The 15,196-nt window shown below is 40.5% G+C and overlaps 1 protein-coding gene across 1 annotated transcript in view; it reads left to right on the top strand.

Moving 5' to 3' along the window:
• The first annotated feature begins 753 nt into the window (after positions 1 to 753).
• The window catches only part of LOC128736421 (uncharacterized), a 242,718-nt gene continuing 228,275 nt past the window's right edge, over positions 754 to 15,196 (top strand). Inside the window, exon 1 of the mRNA XM_053830904.1 lies at positions 754 to 2,510. Coding sequence (XP_053686879.1) covers positions 754 to 2,510 — 1,757 coding nt within the window. The remainder of the gene's footprint in view (positions 2,511 to 15,196) is intronic.

The raw sequence follows: 15,196 nt of genomic DNA, 5'->3' as shown, positions 1-15,196 counted from the left end.
CACACAGATCGCTTATCAGCAGTAGCAATAGCAGTAGCAGTAGCAGCTATTCGATCAGCAGGCACGAATTTCATTAATCACCCTCGCTGGCCTGTGAACACCGACAAAAGAAGGAAGTAAATCCGGACGTCGGATTATCATCCACCGATTTTGCGAGCCAGGATTGTTGCTGCGCTGCGAAGGCACTGCCCCGGCAGTAGACGTCACTGTTGGAAGGCCCCTTTTTTCGTATTCAACGAGCTTCGAGAGAGAAACACACACACATACACACATACACTGTGATGAGTTGAAGAACGTTCCAATTCCCTAGATTTATCCAAAACATGTCCTGCAAGCACGGTCTGTGCTTCACTGTAGGTGTGTATCTGTGTGTATGTATATATTTGCTAAACCATTATTGGTGAGCTAGAGGAGGGGGTGTTTGCTTGAAATGAGTGGCTTACCGGCATTCAACAGCAGCGGTTGCAGGAAAAAGCGAAATCAGCCATTGAAGAGCAGGATGATAGAGCAAATCGTACAGTTGTGCATAAATTGCCGGAACAACATCGTTCACCTGTAGAGGGTGTTTCGTAGCGAGCATCCGAAGCGTCTCGGCGTCTGACGGCAGTTGTGGCATTTGATTGTGGTATTCCTTCTTGCTAGAACCAGTCAAATCACCCTTGGCAATCGAAGCGAGACAGGGCAGGAGAAGAGCGCTAAACGACTGTGACTGACTGCCAACGGAGCACGTTGGTGTCTCTGGACTGGGAAAACATGTTATGCCATTTTCACCTGCTGCTATGGTTGTCCTGCTTAGTGGCTAATTGCTGGAGTTCCACCTCGGAGTACTTAATCATTCGTCATGGCCGGTCACGTGTACGTCATTCAAGTGAAAAGGATCACATCCGGTGGGGTCTACAGGTGTTTGACAACTTTACTCTATTGGATTACGATTCGGTTGACGATTCGAACGAAACCACCAGCGGCAGCGGTACCGGCGGAAATGGGCCTCGAATCGAGAATTCCGTGTCCGTTTCCAAAACGCGCAATAACTTCGTCACTGGGGGCCGCGCTGCTGGTGGAATTCAATTTTTAGACAATGCCACCACATCTGATACCCTCACGATTCAGTTCAGTGAATCGGAAGAGCTGGATAGAATGATTGATATCAGTGACTTCGATAGTATATCCTCCGAACGACAGGCGGCTGTCAGTCGCTGGAAAAACAATCGCACTATCAAACCATTCCCAGTGGTCGGTGCTGATATAATTCAGCCATCAATTCGATTGACACCTGCGGTGACATCCATGGCAACTCCCCCGAAAGGCTTTCAGCTACCGCCGTCACAGCCACAGAAAAAGAAGCTCATCAAAAAAGCGATAATGGAAAGCATAAGAAAAACCGTCGACAAAGGACTGGAATATCTAAAATCACACAAGAATTTAGATGAGGTTAAGATAGAGCTAAAGCCTTTCCGGGCACATGTTGGGGGCGGTGGCGAGGGCAGCCTGCCGGAATACATTTCATCGAAAGCGTCCACGATGTCGGAGAAAGTTATTCCCAGTCACGAACGGTACCACGGGAGAATGGAGAACGAAGCGAAGCACGTGGATGTCAGTCGAAAAAATTACCCACAAGTGTCATCACCTTTTTCAGTCTTCTCCACCAGGAGCATGCCGATTGATAAAAATGAGGATGGTAACGGTCGTGATAGGAACCAAAATGATGCCATTACCTTTGGGGAAAAGCACCCTGGTGGTTTCAAGTCACCCGGTGTGGATAGTTTTCCCACACTCGTGGCGGCGGAACATTTCAATTGGAAGCTGATGCCTGCTACCAACCGAGATAACAGCGACTACATCAACGATTTTCCTCTCGCCAGTGGAGCCAATGCCGCTAACGAACTACGAAATCAGAAAAATTCTGATTCAATTAATCCTGTTGAGCTGAAAGCTGATAACGGGGCCACTAAGTTGCAATTTAATTATGCCGAGCGCAAAGCAAAACCATTGCCACCGTATTCCTCAACGACTTTCTCCGACATCACGGCGAGCGAGGAAAACGACGATGAAGTGATAAATATTCTCAACGATACGCCAACAATGAGTTTCGAACCCAACGAAGCGGACGTTTCATCGACGATGATATTCAGCGCCGGTGACCCAGAACAGGACGGTCCGCCGGTGTGGCTGTCCGATGCCGAGGACCACGAGAGCGATGACGAAATCATTGGCGATGATGACGAGGAAAGCAATTACAGAATATCAGACACTAGCGAGATTTTCCGCATGGAGGACATCGACCTGAGCGAGCTGGACGAAACCAGTCGAAACAACCGCCGCAATCTGATGAAGGGCCGTGATGTGGTTACCCAATTTTTGCAGATCGTCGAGAGCCAACATCTGCTCGGATCGAACTGCACCGCCGGAACGGCACTCAATCTCGGCGAGGGTGTCGTGGATCGGTATGCCCAGGACCGGTTCCGTGTCGAGGCGGAAATTGCAGTCAATCGGGCCAACATGCTGACACGGTAGGTTTCACTAATTGTCTATTCATTTCAATTTCATTTTGCCCCTTTCGGGTTTTTGGCCGGGGCGATTGACAGCCGGGATGTTTTGTGATGCCGGAGCAGGCGATATATTCGATAGATAATTCGATTTACAGCGCCGTTTTTGCCTAGCTCTTTATTTACACGCTATCCGCGCAGAACAGGGCACTAATCGAGGGCACTACATTAAGGCGGAACGATTTCATTTAGCAAATGTTTGAAAATAATTAAAAATACAGGCACGTAAACTAGCTAATGGAATTGAATTAGAATAATTGTGTAGCTTTAAATGGCTTTACTGAGAGTTGGGTGCTGTGGTTGGGAAATTGATTTTTTTTTTTTTGATAAAATTTGATTCAGCAGAAAAACTAGGTTAAATTCTTGTACCCTGCCCTGCCGAACTTTGAATAGCAGACACTCTTTATAAGTGGTATGCTTTGAGTAACAATTATGTTCCATTATAAATAGTTTAAAATTCCGTTTTACTCACAATTATTGTGATTTACTTTAGAAATGATAAATAGATCGCATACATTTGTTCTCGTTATTTCGAGTTGTGTGGAATTTTCGTACAAAATTACTTGATCTGAGATCAGTTTTAGATTTCTTAAACTAAATGTGAATCCCCAACTTCAAAATATTCCCATGTTCCTCCCGTATGGGTAGAATAAATTATAGTAATATAGTATGGATTTTCATCTCGTTTGCGCACTAGTAAATACCATCCTCACGTTGATTTAGCGGGATAACTGTTTACTCGCTGTCTGGAAGTAAGAGGTTTGTTCAAAACGTATCGCGAATTTGCGGGAAGTAATCCGCCAGAAACGCCCGGATTAGTGGAAGTGCAAAAATTGGCTTTTGCACCATAATAACTCCCCTGTTCATGCATCATAACTTGTGCGCGAATTTTTGCCCAAAAATAACACTTCAATAATTAACTAATGTTTATTTGAGCGTCTTAGTAGAATATCTGAAACGTTTTTCTTCTTTTTTTTTTGTTTTTCTTCTTTTTTATCACTTCAATAATGCCTCACCCACCGTATTCCCCAGACCTGACCCCTTATGACTTTTTCTTGTTCCTGAAACTGAAGAGACCCATGAAAAGGCGACAATACGCCACGATTGAGGAAATAAAGACAGCTTCGAAGGAGGAGCTGAACAAGATCACAAAAAATGATTTTTCAAAATGCTTCGAGGATTGGAAGAAACGTAATCACAAGTATATAATATCCAACGGGGATTACTTTGAAGGGGACAAAATATACATTAATGACTAAATAAATAATTCTTGGAAAAACATGAAAATCGTGATACTTTTTGAACAGACCTCGTATGTTGCATTGTCTGTGTAAAACTCTGCCGGTGTAAACCTTCGAAAGGCCACGATGGCTGACTCCGAGAAAAAGCTATGAAACACCGCGAGATGCACCGCTCTGATTGTAAGACAGACTGATAAGGATACCGATTGATTACACTTCTGCTAACTTTAATGTACACTGGTCCAAAATAGTGAGCGTGGGTACACACAGGGTCATGTAAAGGGCTTTAACCGAGCCACTGGTAACGGAAGCACCTGATATTGCATTTTTTACTCTGCACCATAAACAATGCCGCATTACTTTGACAGTTAACACTCGTAAATTTGCGACGTTGAACCGTTTTCTTGATCCATTGGAAATGATATCTCTATTTCTAGTGCCAGCGTAGTTCTTGAAGAGAAGAGATTTCGTCGCACTATACATTGAGGCGTAGTCGTTCGCCATACCCTCCGGACTTTCGTCAGATGAACGATGGGAATCCCAGTAAGAAGTACCTGCAGCTTGTAGTTTATGCATCTGCGTCAAACTTCGCTTCGCGAGACAAACGTTGTCTAACGTTGTCTTGAGCCTCTATTTCTCATATATTTGGGTTTCAAACTATTGATTCTTGGTCCCCATCATGCTGTCCTCCGCTTTGAGTTTGGAGTAGATTACCTCCGCCGTACCAAAGTTTCTAATGATACCCTCGATGTGATCCGCGAATCCTAGGAGTTGCTAACTTTTTAGCAGCCGCGTCAGTTTATGCGGGAAACCGTTCTCGTGCATTACCTGCATAGACAAGTAGGTTATTATGGCTACTTCTTCTGGAAAAGATTCTGACTGTCTTACTTTCCGGAGAAACTGCCCAGTCTTCTCCGTGGCGGCTCGTAGGTAACTAGTTGACCTGTTCAACCAGCGAAAAATACAAATACACAGCTTGTATTATTGTCTCATTTCCTTCTTTCAAGCATTAAACAAACAGACAAATTCAAAACATTTTATTTATATAAGAGGCTTGTGTCTGTACCGAAAACCAGGTCTCTAATAGGACGTCATAAGAGGCTTATCGGTCACTAAAAACAGGTCCCTGACAGGACGTCATGCTTTCGTACCAATGGGTTGTATTCACAATCACCTCACTGGTCGACTGCTAGATTGCTCGATTGCTCAACTAATTGACTAGGCTGCTCGACTGGACTGATCGATTAGATAGCCCTATTTAATTGCTCGACTGAACTGTTCGATTCGACTTCTCGACTGAATTGTTCGATTCGACTGCTCGACTCAACTGCTTGATTAGACAGATTGACACAACAGCTTGATTTAACTACTCGAGTGGACTACTCGATTTAACTACTCGATTCGACTACTTGACAATGCAAATGTCTTGACTTACTACTCGACCCGAGTCCTCGATTTAACTGCACGAATGAATTGCTCGACTGGACTGTTCGATTCGACTACTCGACTGGACTGCTTGACTGGGCAGCAAGATTCATCTGTTCGACTCAACTGCTCGATTCAACTGCTTAATTCCACTGCTCGACTGGACTACTCGACTCAACTGCTCGACTCGATTGCTCGAATGAACTGCTTGACTCAACTACTCGATTAGACTATTCGAATCGGCTGCTCGAATCAACTGACAGCTTGATTCAACAGCTCGACTAGACTGCTCGACTTAGCCACTCAACCCGACTGCTTGACTTAACTGTTTGATTCGACAGCTCGACTCAACTGCTTGATTCAATTGCTCGACTGGACTGCTCGACTCAACTGTTCGACTTAACTGCTCGACTGAACCGCTTGACCCGACTGCTTTTCTAAACTGTTCCATTCGAGTGCTCGACTAAACTGCTCGACTGGACTACTCGACTTTACTGCTCGATTAAACTGCTCGACTGAACTGCTCGATTAAACTGCTCGACTCTACTGCTTGAGTCAACTGCCCAACTCGACTGCTCGACTCAACTTCTCGACTCAACTGCTCGGCTGGACTGCTTGACTGAACAGCTTGATTTAACTGCTCGATTTGACTGCTCGACTCAACTGCTTGACTTCTGTTTGAATCGACAACTCAACTTAACTGCTCAATTCAACTGCTCGACTGAACTACTAGACTCAACTGCTCGACTGCACTCTTTGACTCGAATACTCGACTGGACTACTCGATTCGACTACTCGACCCGACTGCTAGACTCAGCTGCTCAACTGGACTACTCGACTCAACTGCTCGACTTGACTGCTCGACTCGACCGCTCGATTCAGCTCAACTGCTCGACCGGACTGCTTGACTGAACAGCTTGATTTAACTGCTCGACTTGACTGTTCAACTCGACTGCTCGACCCAACTGCTTGACTCGAGCAAACGATCAAGAATTTTCTAAGCAACATTTTACTCTAATCAGACTACATAAATGTTGCAAACAGCCAGAGTTAAAAGATGATTTTGAACGCAGCAAACTTTGAATGCATTTTTCTCGAAGTCAGAATTTTGCCACTCGGTTCTGTCTGACTTGAAACCGACCATATGAATCGGTTTTGCGGCAGACAATAGACGGTTCAAAGCCACTCAGACTAAAGCAGACCGGTGACATCCCTATACGAATGCGCAGGGTTTGTTTGTAACACAAATTTTGAGCCCGCCTCGTTTCGAGCCCACAACAAACTTTGCCTCGGATAATGAAGTGTTCGTGAAGCGTACGCACCACCTTAGGTTAGGTGAATATGTATTAGTTTTAGCTTCGTGTAAAGCGTGTGGGAAGCGAGGTGTGCTTTGCTTCTAGTCACACAAACATGGCTTCCTGTCAGGACCCTGGACTAAAGAGCCATATTGCCCGCCTATAGAATCAACACAGTGGAGATAATGTTTTTATTCAGTTAAATAAAATCCAATACGACCATAAAAACTATATGTTTCAGCTTCCGGCTATGACTATTTTATGTACGACATCTTAGAGCTATATTATGCAATATAAGAACTCAAAGAACTAATACAAAGATCAAACATGTTCGCAAACACTGGCCAATGGAATGTATCCGCAGGTTTCTAAATTCTGAACAGACATTTATATTTTCCGGATCGTAAGATTCGGGCTCAACTAGGGTAAAGAACCGGTTTTAAGTAGTCTAAGCGGCTCACTGATTGTTTTACCTTGTTACAAGCGATGGGTTGACTAAGTGGGGGATATCAGCATACCAATCTTCTTGCTATCTTTAGTTCTTCAAGCTGTTACCATTGGAAGACACTATTGTTGAGCTAAACTTTTTATTTTTCGCTTTCAAAGTTGGAGCGGTGGAACTAATTTTGATCAGACCGAATATATTTTCACCCTCAAGGTGCTTTTTTAAGCAATCCTGAAATCTGATTTTTTTTACGTCCCCATAAAAAATCCCTCGAACTTTTCACCCTATTCAGTAAGTTCGCGGTCCTATCCGCGACCTACTAATCGGCATCTGATGCGTAATCGGCATAGCGTATCGGCATAGATGCGTAAAATGCCATCTGTCTAAATTGTTTATCGGGGCATACACTCACCGCACCGTTCGGCAAACGGTATTCGTCGTCTCTTTTATTCTCTAGTATTCTTATGGGAAACTGCGAGTTTGACGTCTCACTCGCTGTTCATAAGGATGGTGGGAGAACAAAAGAGGTAAACATAGTAGTACACACGGTCCGACTCAGGACAGTGTTGTCAAAGCAAATAACATTGAAACACATCGTTGCTTCATTAAATCACTGAGAAAATCTTCGAAAATTATTGAAAATGCTTTCTTTTCTGTTGTTTTTAATAAAGAAAAATTAATTATGAACATACATTTCTCATGAAAGTATTGAACCACGTTTTCACCATTGGAGGTTTCAGGTAATTTCAAACCTATAATTCTTATTTCCAGAACCGAAACAGTGTCTTGGCAACACGATAGTTCATCAGTTATGCTGCAGCTGCTGCTACTGGTGAACAGGTTCCGTCAATTCAGAATTTGTTTTCAGTTTTGTTATAAAATAATAAAACTGTCGGCTAGTGACAAAGCCTTAGATAATAGAAAAAAAGAGAGTGAATAATATGGTATGTGACAATTGAGTGCTTGACTTTTAGAGTGGTTGTAATCAGTGCTGAAAAATGTGATGGATTCGTTAGTAGCGAGATGGCGATTGCCTTCAGCAGCTGAAAAATGCACATTTTTGGACAACAATTTTTAATTCATCATATTTCTTGACGGAAACCCAGTAAATTGTGTTTGTGTGAATCAAATGTATGGTTAAGTGATTTGTGAAAATGATCTTATGAAAACATTTGGAAAATATGAATGAAAAAGTGCATTTTCGGCTCATTTATTTTCAACTGATTAAAATAGGTGACACTGCTTAACTCGTTCCTTACCCTAGTTATTTATAACAACCAACCTGGCACGAAACAACAACAGCTTAGCTTTATTCAGCAAGATTGTGAAGAATAATTAGTTCTACCATTCATAATTTTTCCAAATTTTGCTCGGCTGAGATGGTACTGTCAAATGAATCAAAATTGAGTCAAGTGATCGAGCCATCCTTGCTTATAAGTTTGCAGTACACCACAAGCAATAGCCCTAGTAACAATTTGGGTTTTATTGCATTCTTATGATGGCATTTAAGACCAAGCTTGGTCATGAAAACTGCCATAACGGTACAATAAAGCTCAAACTGTTGGTTGAAAAGTATATAGTAGTAAGTTGTTCAATGGTATTGCTGAATAATTTACTATTCCTATTTGGTATTGCTGAAATTTTGCGAATGATGCTTGCAGATATCCCATACGCGCTCTATTTTCATATCGAATAGAAGTAGTTTCACGTTCTCTACTTAGCTCCTTCATTGATACTGAATTATCACCAGGAACCGATGTGTTAGTATGCCTGTTCAATGAGATCGCTGAACCAACGCTCTCACACATACGCACACACACAGAAAATGCTCAGTTTTCGAAACTGAGTCGAATGGTATATTACATTCGTCCCGCTAGGCTTTCTTTCGATTTTCGGTTTTCGTGTGATTCCTTTACCTTTATACTTTATTTTCATATAGGGTACGGGAGGGTATTCCCATCACGCTACTAATTTCGGCATACATTACCTTTTTTGGCTGCACTTTCCCAAATAAAAACTTTACTGCTATATAACAATACTGAAACCAATGTAGCACTCATAGGCTTTAATGTGTTATAACTATTTTCATAAAAATGTAAGTAATTTGCTTAATTTTATTCAATAAACATCAAAACCACTGTTTTTCCACTAGCACGTAACCAGGCTGAAAAAACTAGCAGCAATCGCTTACGCGTATCCGCTCTTGATAATGGTTTGGAAAACACACAATTATGATCACGTTTACTTATTCTAGAAACTAAACAGCTGTGAATATGCTATCACAGAACAATTCTACTTCTTTTTATCACGGAAGAACACAAAAATTCCCCTCTGATATGAAAATATAAATCAATTTTCATTCACTAGCCATTAGCAGCATTTTGTTTTTAATTCCAGCATATGGTGCGTTATTTACACTACTACCAATATATGTGCTGACATATCTGGTATTTGAGTATTTGACAACTGGCGCTAGTGTATATGAATGATTCAGTGTTACACTAGCGCCAGCAGCAAGCTGTTGTCACTGCAAAACTAATTATCTTCAATGAGCCCGGAATGTAGGCAATAGCGAGAAGTTATCCATCGGTCTCTCTTTTCTTGTCTCTTTTGATCTGTTTTTGAAAAGCATTTGATCGCTGCGCTAGCTATTTCGGCCTGTCGGATTTAAAAAACACAGACACCACTATAGAAAATGGACTCAATTTAACCGCAGCGACTTCATCATTTCTCGCGACTATAACTCGAATTCAGTAGCGTTTTATTAAGACCAAAATACACGTCGATATTCAGTAAATATTATTCTATCAACTGGTATAAAAATCTTGTCTCGAATAAATATAGTTTCAACGTAGTTCCTGAATATTGTTCAAGCTACCGCTTAATGGGCTGGAAATACCATCCGTACCCTAGTAGAAAGGCAAAACACGTTCAAACTTTGATTAGAAACGTCACGAACCAATCAGGATGCGAGGATTTCTAGTTGGACAATACTTGCAATTGGTTTAGTTGGACAATATTTTCAATTGTTCAATAGTGTACACTTACGAATTAATAGCGTTCTTCATTTGCCAAAATAAATATGCCAAAAGCTAACTATAATGGGTTACATTGTATTGTCTGAAAGTATTAAAAGGATCGGTCAATTAGGTAATTTTCTACAGCGTTTCTTCCGTGGTGCAATTTGATGTGGGACACCCTTTGTTTGTTTTGGATTATCGTTAAACGTCGGTGACTAAATTTTTCCACTAGCACTCCTGGTAACACCATCATCGAAGCCGACAGTGACTTTTTTACATCAATATTGAGCTCATTTATTCTAGAACTTCCGCATTAAATGTGAAATTTTCACATCAACAAGCCATAGAGTGAAAAACTTTGCACCCTCGTTGAAATTAGTCGACAAAAGGAGACGCCTGGTTATTTACGATAAACCAGATAAACAGTTTCATTTCGCCAATAGTAATTGATTGGAAAAACAGATTGAAAGCATAAACGGTGCAAACGGTTTACAGCTTTCCATAAAATGCTTCCTAGGGAACGCTGTTCAACAGAATCCCTCTGGTTGGTGTCGTGTCGGTTGTTTCCCTGTTCCCGGCTATCAACCGGGATGAGATTTGACGTCAGCATATTGTATTTTCCTTTTTCATAGTATGCATAAACCTCCACACTGTATGGAGTTTTTCTCGTCAAAGATAAATCAGTATTGCTTGAATTTACTCGTTTTGCATGCAAAACTAGCAAGCAATGTAACAACAAGTAATCACCGTCGATGTCGGCATCGATCGCAAGCATATGTGCTATCCATAAAGATAACCTTCAAATTCATAACAAGCGAGGAAACCAGTCAGTAGCACACAGACACCGTATTCAGTCTGTTCTGCCTGGAGTGTGCCGCAATACCTAGCATATAGTTTCGCAACGGGCGTGCATATTTTCACAGATCTGGCACGGCGTCACGAAGCGAAACGAGGAACCGGTAAATTGGGTATTATTTATAACGGTCTATTCCCAGCGAGATCGTGTTTTCTTCACGCGTCTGGCACGACGGCGATGGATGTCTAACGGTGGCTGACTGGTTTGGCTGACTGGCGGGCTGGCTGGGTTTATCAAGATAAGTCTTTAGCTGAACCGCCTACTACCGGAACGAACGGATGAGATAGACGTCGTGCTCTGCGATTGTCAGGCTAGGTGACGCGACGGAGGCGCGACACAACGGAAACTTCTGCACTCGACGGTATATATGTGCGCTTAGGGTTAACTAATGAACAAGACGGTTCCGCCGGTTTTCGGATGGCTTTCATATGTGTACACTAATGATATGTGTTCAACTTGGGAAAGCAGTCAGAATTATTTAATTAGAGAAGAGATTGTAATCAGCAGAAAGCAGAACTGCGTCCTAACGAGGAACGGTGGCTTCGGTATATTTTTGGCTCGCTTATAATATGGCGGCTCCGTTAAGTCGTTACAACGTGTGACTAGTTGTCGTTCAACCCAACTCAACTAGCTGCGAAAATGGATAAACATATCAAAGGGATTATGTTGTGTTAATCATGCTAGCCACATCAATTGGTTTTGCTCTAGGGACTTTATGGTACAACGTAGCTAAATCTGCTGAGAAATCATCAACACCATGAACACACAAAATTAACGAAATATTTTGAAATTTTTTACTGGGCTTAGTCAAACTATTTGATTTTTAGCAAGTCATAAGTGATTTGATTTTGAATTTAACTTCAATGATGTCTGTGCTTTATTAAAACTGTGTGCGCTTTCCAAAAAATTGAAATGTCCAAAGTGGAAGTTGAATGTTTAATATGTATTTTAATCATATACAAAAGCTGGTCCTGTTCTCTTTAATAACACCACCGGCACCAGGAATATAGAGGCCCATCGTGCTAGATGACTCGACCAGGTTGAAGCTGTCTTGCGAGTGTTGACACGTTCAACGAATTGGTGACAAGTTTTTGATACAGCACAACGCACAAAAGACACCCCAGCTCTGTGCTGCTAGAAGAGGAAGTCCTGCATTCGGTGCACAGGTTTGTGCTCCCGAAGCAGAAGTTTCGCATTTCAAAATCCGACAAACGGTACACTCGGCGGCGCCAGTATACTCTCAAACATACTCTTCAAAATTTCCACTGAAAATGAGAAAATGTGAGACACAATACACCTCGAAGTTCTCGTACGCTGACAAGAGCGATTTTTTAAAAGTAGAGAAAGCTTCTTTTTCTTAATTTGAACTTTGCTAGCGACCGAGGAAAGTTAGTTTTCATTGCATTGAAATTCATTACCTGTTCCGTTCGTTGCCTTCACAAACTGTTAGTGCAGTCCCGAATTTGATGTGCAAGGACGGCATGATGGGAACAATTTCCGTTCGAGGCCAGAAGATCGTGAGTGACACTTTTCTGGCTGGGAAAGGAACTTTGCTGTAGAGTTTCGTACAATGTCATATTTATCTCGAGCTTTGCTGTTCCATGCACGTAGGAAGCAGGAGCAGTGAAGGCTGATTGCAACTTTAAAATAAGTGTCGGAATTGCATTTATAATTATGAACGGTAAATTAACGACGGATGTTACTGATTGTTTCGAACATGGGACGAACAAAATGATCGGGGAAAGCAAAATTTTGTGACAATTTAAAAACGGAGTAATTCTCGCTGAAACGGAGCCACTACTGACACGTGGTCTTCAAATATTCGTACTTTTGCGTTTAATTGGTTGAAAATGGCTAAAAAATAAGAATTACGCTTTTAATACCTCGAAATAGTGGACCCCTCGTTCGCCAAGGGGCCTAACAGTTTCAAGAAAAGTTGAATTTGGAGAAACCTTGAGATCTATATCATGTGGTATTTCATAAATTTGCCATGAAACAACTAACAAATGACCCGGTTCTGTAAAGAAGAAGAATAGGGCTTTCAAATGGAGTAAAACAATTTTTGGCGGTCATCTTGGATTTGGTCGCCATGTTGGATTTTATCAAAAAATCGCCATTTTCTCCATGATCCCCCCAACCGATTTTAATTTTTAGACCACCATCAGAAAGCTGAGAAAAAATAAATGCCATGAATAACATTAATCAAATTACATGTGCAGTGGCATTAAATAAACGAAACAATTAATAATCTGTATCAAGGTTTACAACTCTCATATAATGGAATATCTTGCTAAAATAAAAACCAGCACCAATAGATTTCCTGCATTTTTTTACATAGGAATAGGTATCTTGTAAGATTCCAAGCCAGTGGCTTCTAATTCTTGGGATTAGTAGTTCGTTTTTGCCCATTGTGCGTTGGATCATCACTGGACTTTGAAATTTGGCATAAAATTATACTTCACAATAATAAAAATTGAAGCTTGAATTTGAATTCGTATTTGAACTTGAAGTTTTATTTAAAACTGAACTTCAAATTTATTTATTTAAATGCAAATAACTGAATTTTATTCAACAAGTCACAAGTAAACAGGCTAGAGGCTTTCCAAAGTTTAATGACCGAAGTGAGAAGATAGAATTTAAAATTCAGTCAAAATTATAAAAAACGAACACCAAACACCAAAATTCAAAGTCAACTGTCGAAAATAAAAACAAAATTCAAAAGTCAAAAAGATAGTCAAAAATCAAGGATTTTGACGGATGCCTGAATAAAAGTCAAAAGTCCAATATGAATAATCAGGGTTAAAGTTTAAAAGACGAAAATTAAAAGTAAATAAACTAATGTTAAATACCAAACCAAAAGTCTAAACTCAAAAGCCAGAAGTCAAAAATCAAAAGGCCAAGAGTCAAGACTTCAATCAAAGAACAAAAATCGAAAGATGAAAGTCGAATCAAAGTTTGAATATCAAAAGTTAAAATTCCAAAACAAAAGATCAAAAATCAGAAGTCAAAAGTCAAAAGTCAAAAATCAAAAGTCAAAAGTCAAAAATCATAAGTCAGAAGTCAAATTCAAAAGTCAAAAGTCAAAAGTCAAAAGTCAAAAGTCAAAAGTCAAAAGTCAAAAGTCAAAAGTCAAAAGTCAAAAGTCAAAAGTCAAAAGTCAAAAGTCAAAAGTCAAAAGTCAAAAGTCAAAAGTCAAAAGTCAAAAGTCAAAAGTCAAAAGTCAAAAGTCAAAAATCAAAAGTCAAAAGTCAAAAGTCAAAAGTCAAAAGTCAAAAGTCAAAAGTCAAAAGTCAAAAGTCAAAAGTCAAAAGTCAAAAGTCAAAAGTCAAAAATCAAAAATCAAAAGTCAAAAGTCAAAAGTCAAAAGTCAAAAGTCAAAAGTCAAAAGTCAAAAGCCAAAGGCAAAAGTCAAAAGTCGAAAGTCAAAAGTCAAAAGTCAAAAGTCAAAAGTCAACAATCTGAACTCAAAAGTAAACATCAGAAGTCATATGTTAGTAAGATGTCAAAAGTCGAAAATTAAATGTCAAAGCCAGTTTAGTGTCAGAAGTTAAAATTTTAACTCAAGAGTAAAATACTAGTAAGGCCATTGCAAATTATTTTTAAAATCTTGTCAACCACTGCCCCTCCCCCCACCCTCTCCCCTTTAAAATTAGCTTCAAAAATCTGGGAACAAAAAAATTTTGTTGGACGTGAATTTTTTTTGTGTAGAATCAATGGCCTATGGGCTCTATAGCCTAAAGAGCTCGAAAAATGGAGTACGAAAAAAAATTAAAACCGCTTAAAACGCTTGTTTTTGCGGATTAAAAAAATCTCATTGTTCTTTGTCAACCCCCCCCTTTGTATTAATAACCCAACATCGACAGAACAAACGCATAATAAAATATTTGTAATGGTCTAAGTTAAATGTATTCGAAAGGTGGAAGTCCAAAGTTGAAGGTTAGAAATTAAAAGTTAATCAAAAATCAACTTTTTGGCCACCAACTAAAAACGGGAAAAGACAATTGGCTGTATGGTTTTACTTTTCTATTCTAGTGTAATGCAAACGCTTTTGGGGCTATTGTCTTTCGCGCTTGAGATAACCATAATTAACCAAGCTCAGCCCACGTTCTTCTGAATTCGGTATTTACCAACCCTGTATTCTCTGGCGATGGTAAATTTATAAGATAGATACTGGCTCAAGATGCGTACTTAAACGTCCCGTCGTCGTCGTCTGCCGGGTGGCTCATGTTATTTCAAGCAGTTGTCTCCATTCAACTCGATCTTGAGCCATTCGTCGTCAATTTCCCAGTCGTCTCAGAAGTCGCAAATCACTTTCGACCTGGTCACGTCATCTTGCACGTGGAACCCTCCTGTTCATGGTGCCGGTGG

This window comes from Sabethes cyaneus, chromosome 2, assembly GCF_943734655.1.
Source record: "Sabethes cyaneus chromosome 2, idSabCyanKW18_F2, whole genome shotgun sequence".
Classification (NCBI taxonomy): Eukaryota; Metazoa; Arthropoda; class Insecta; order Diptera; family Culicidae; genus Sabethes; species Sabethes cyaneus.
The sequence above is the reverse complement of the archived record's forward strand: the minus strand, read 5'-3'. Positions and strand labels throughout refer to the sequence as shown.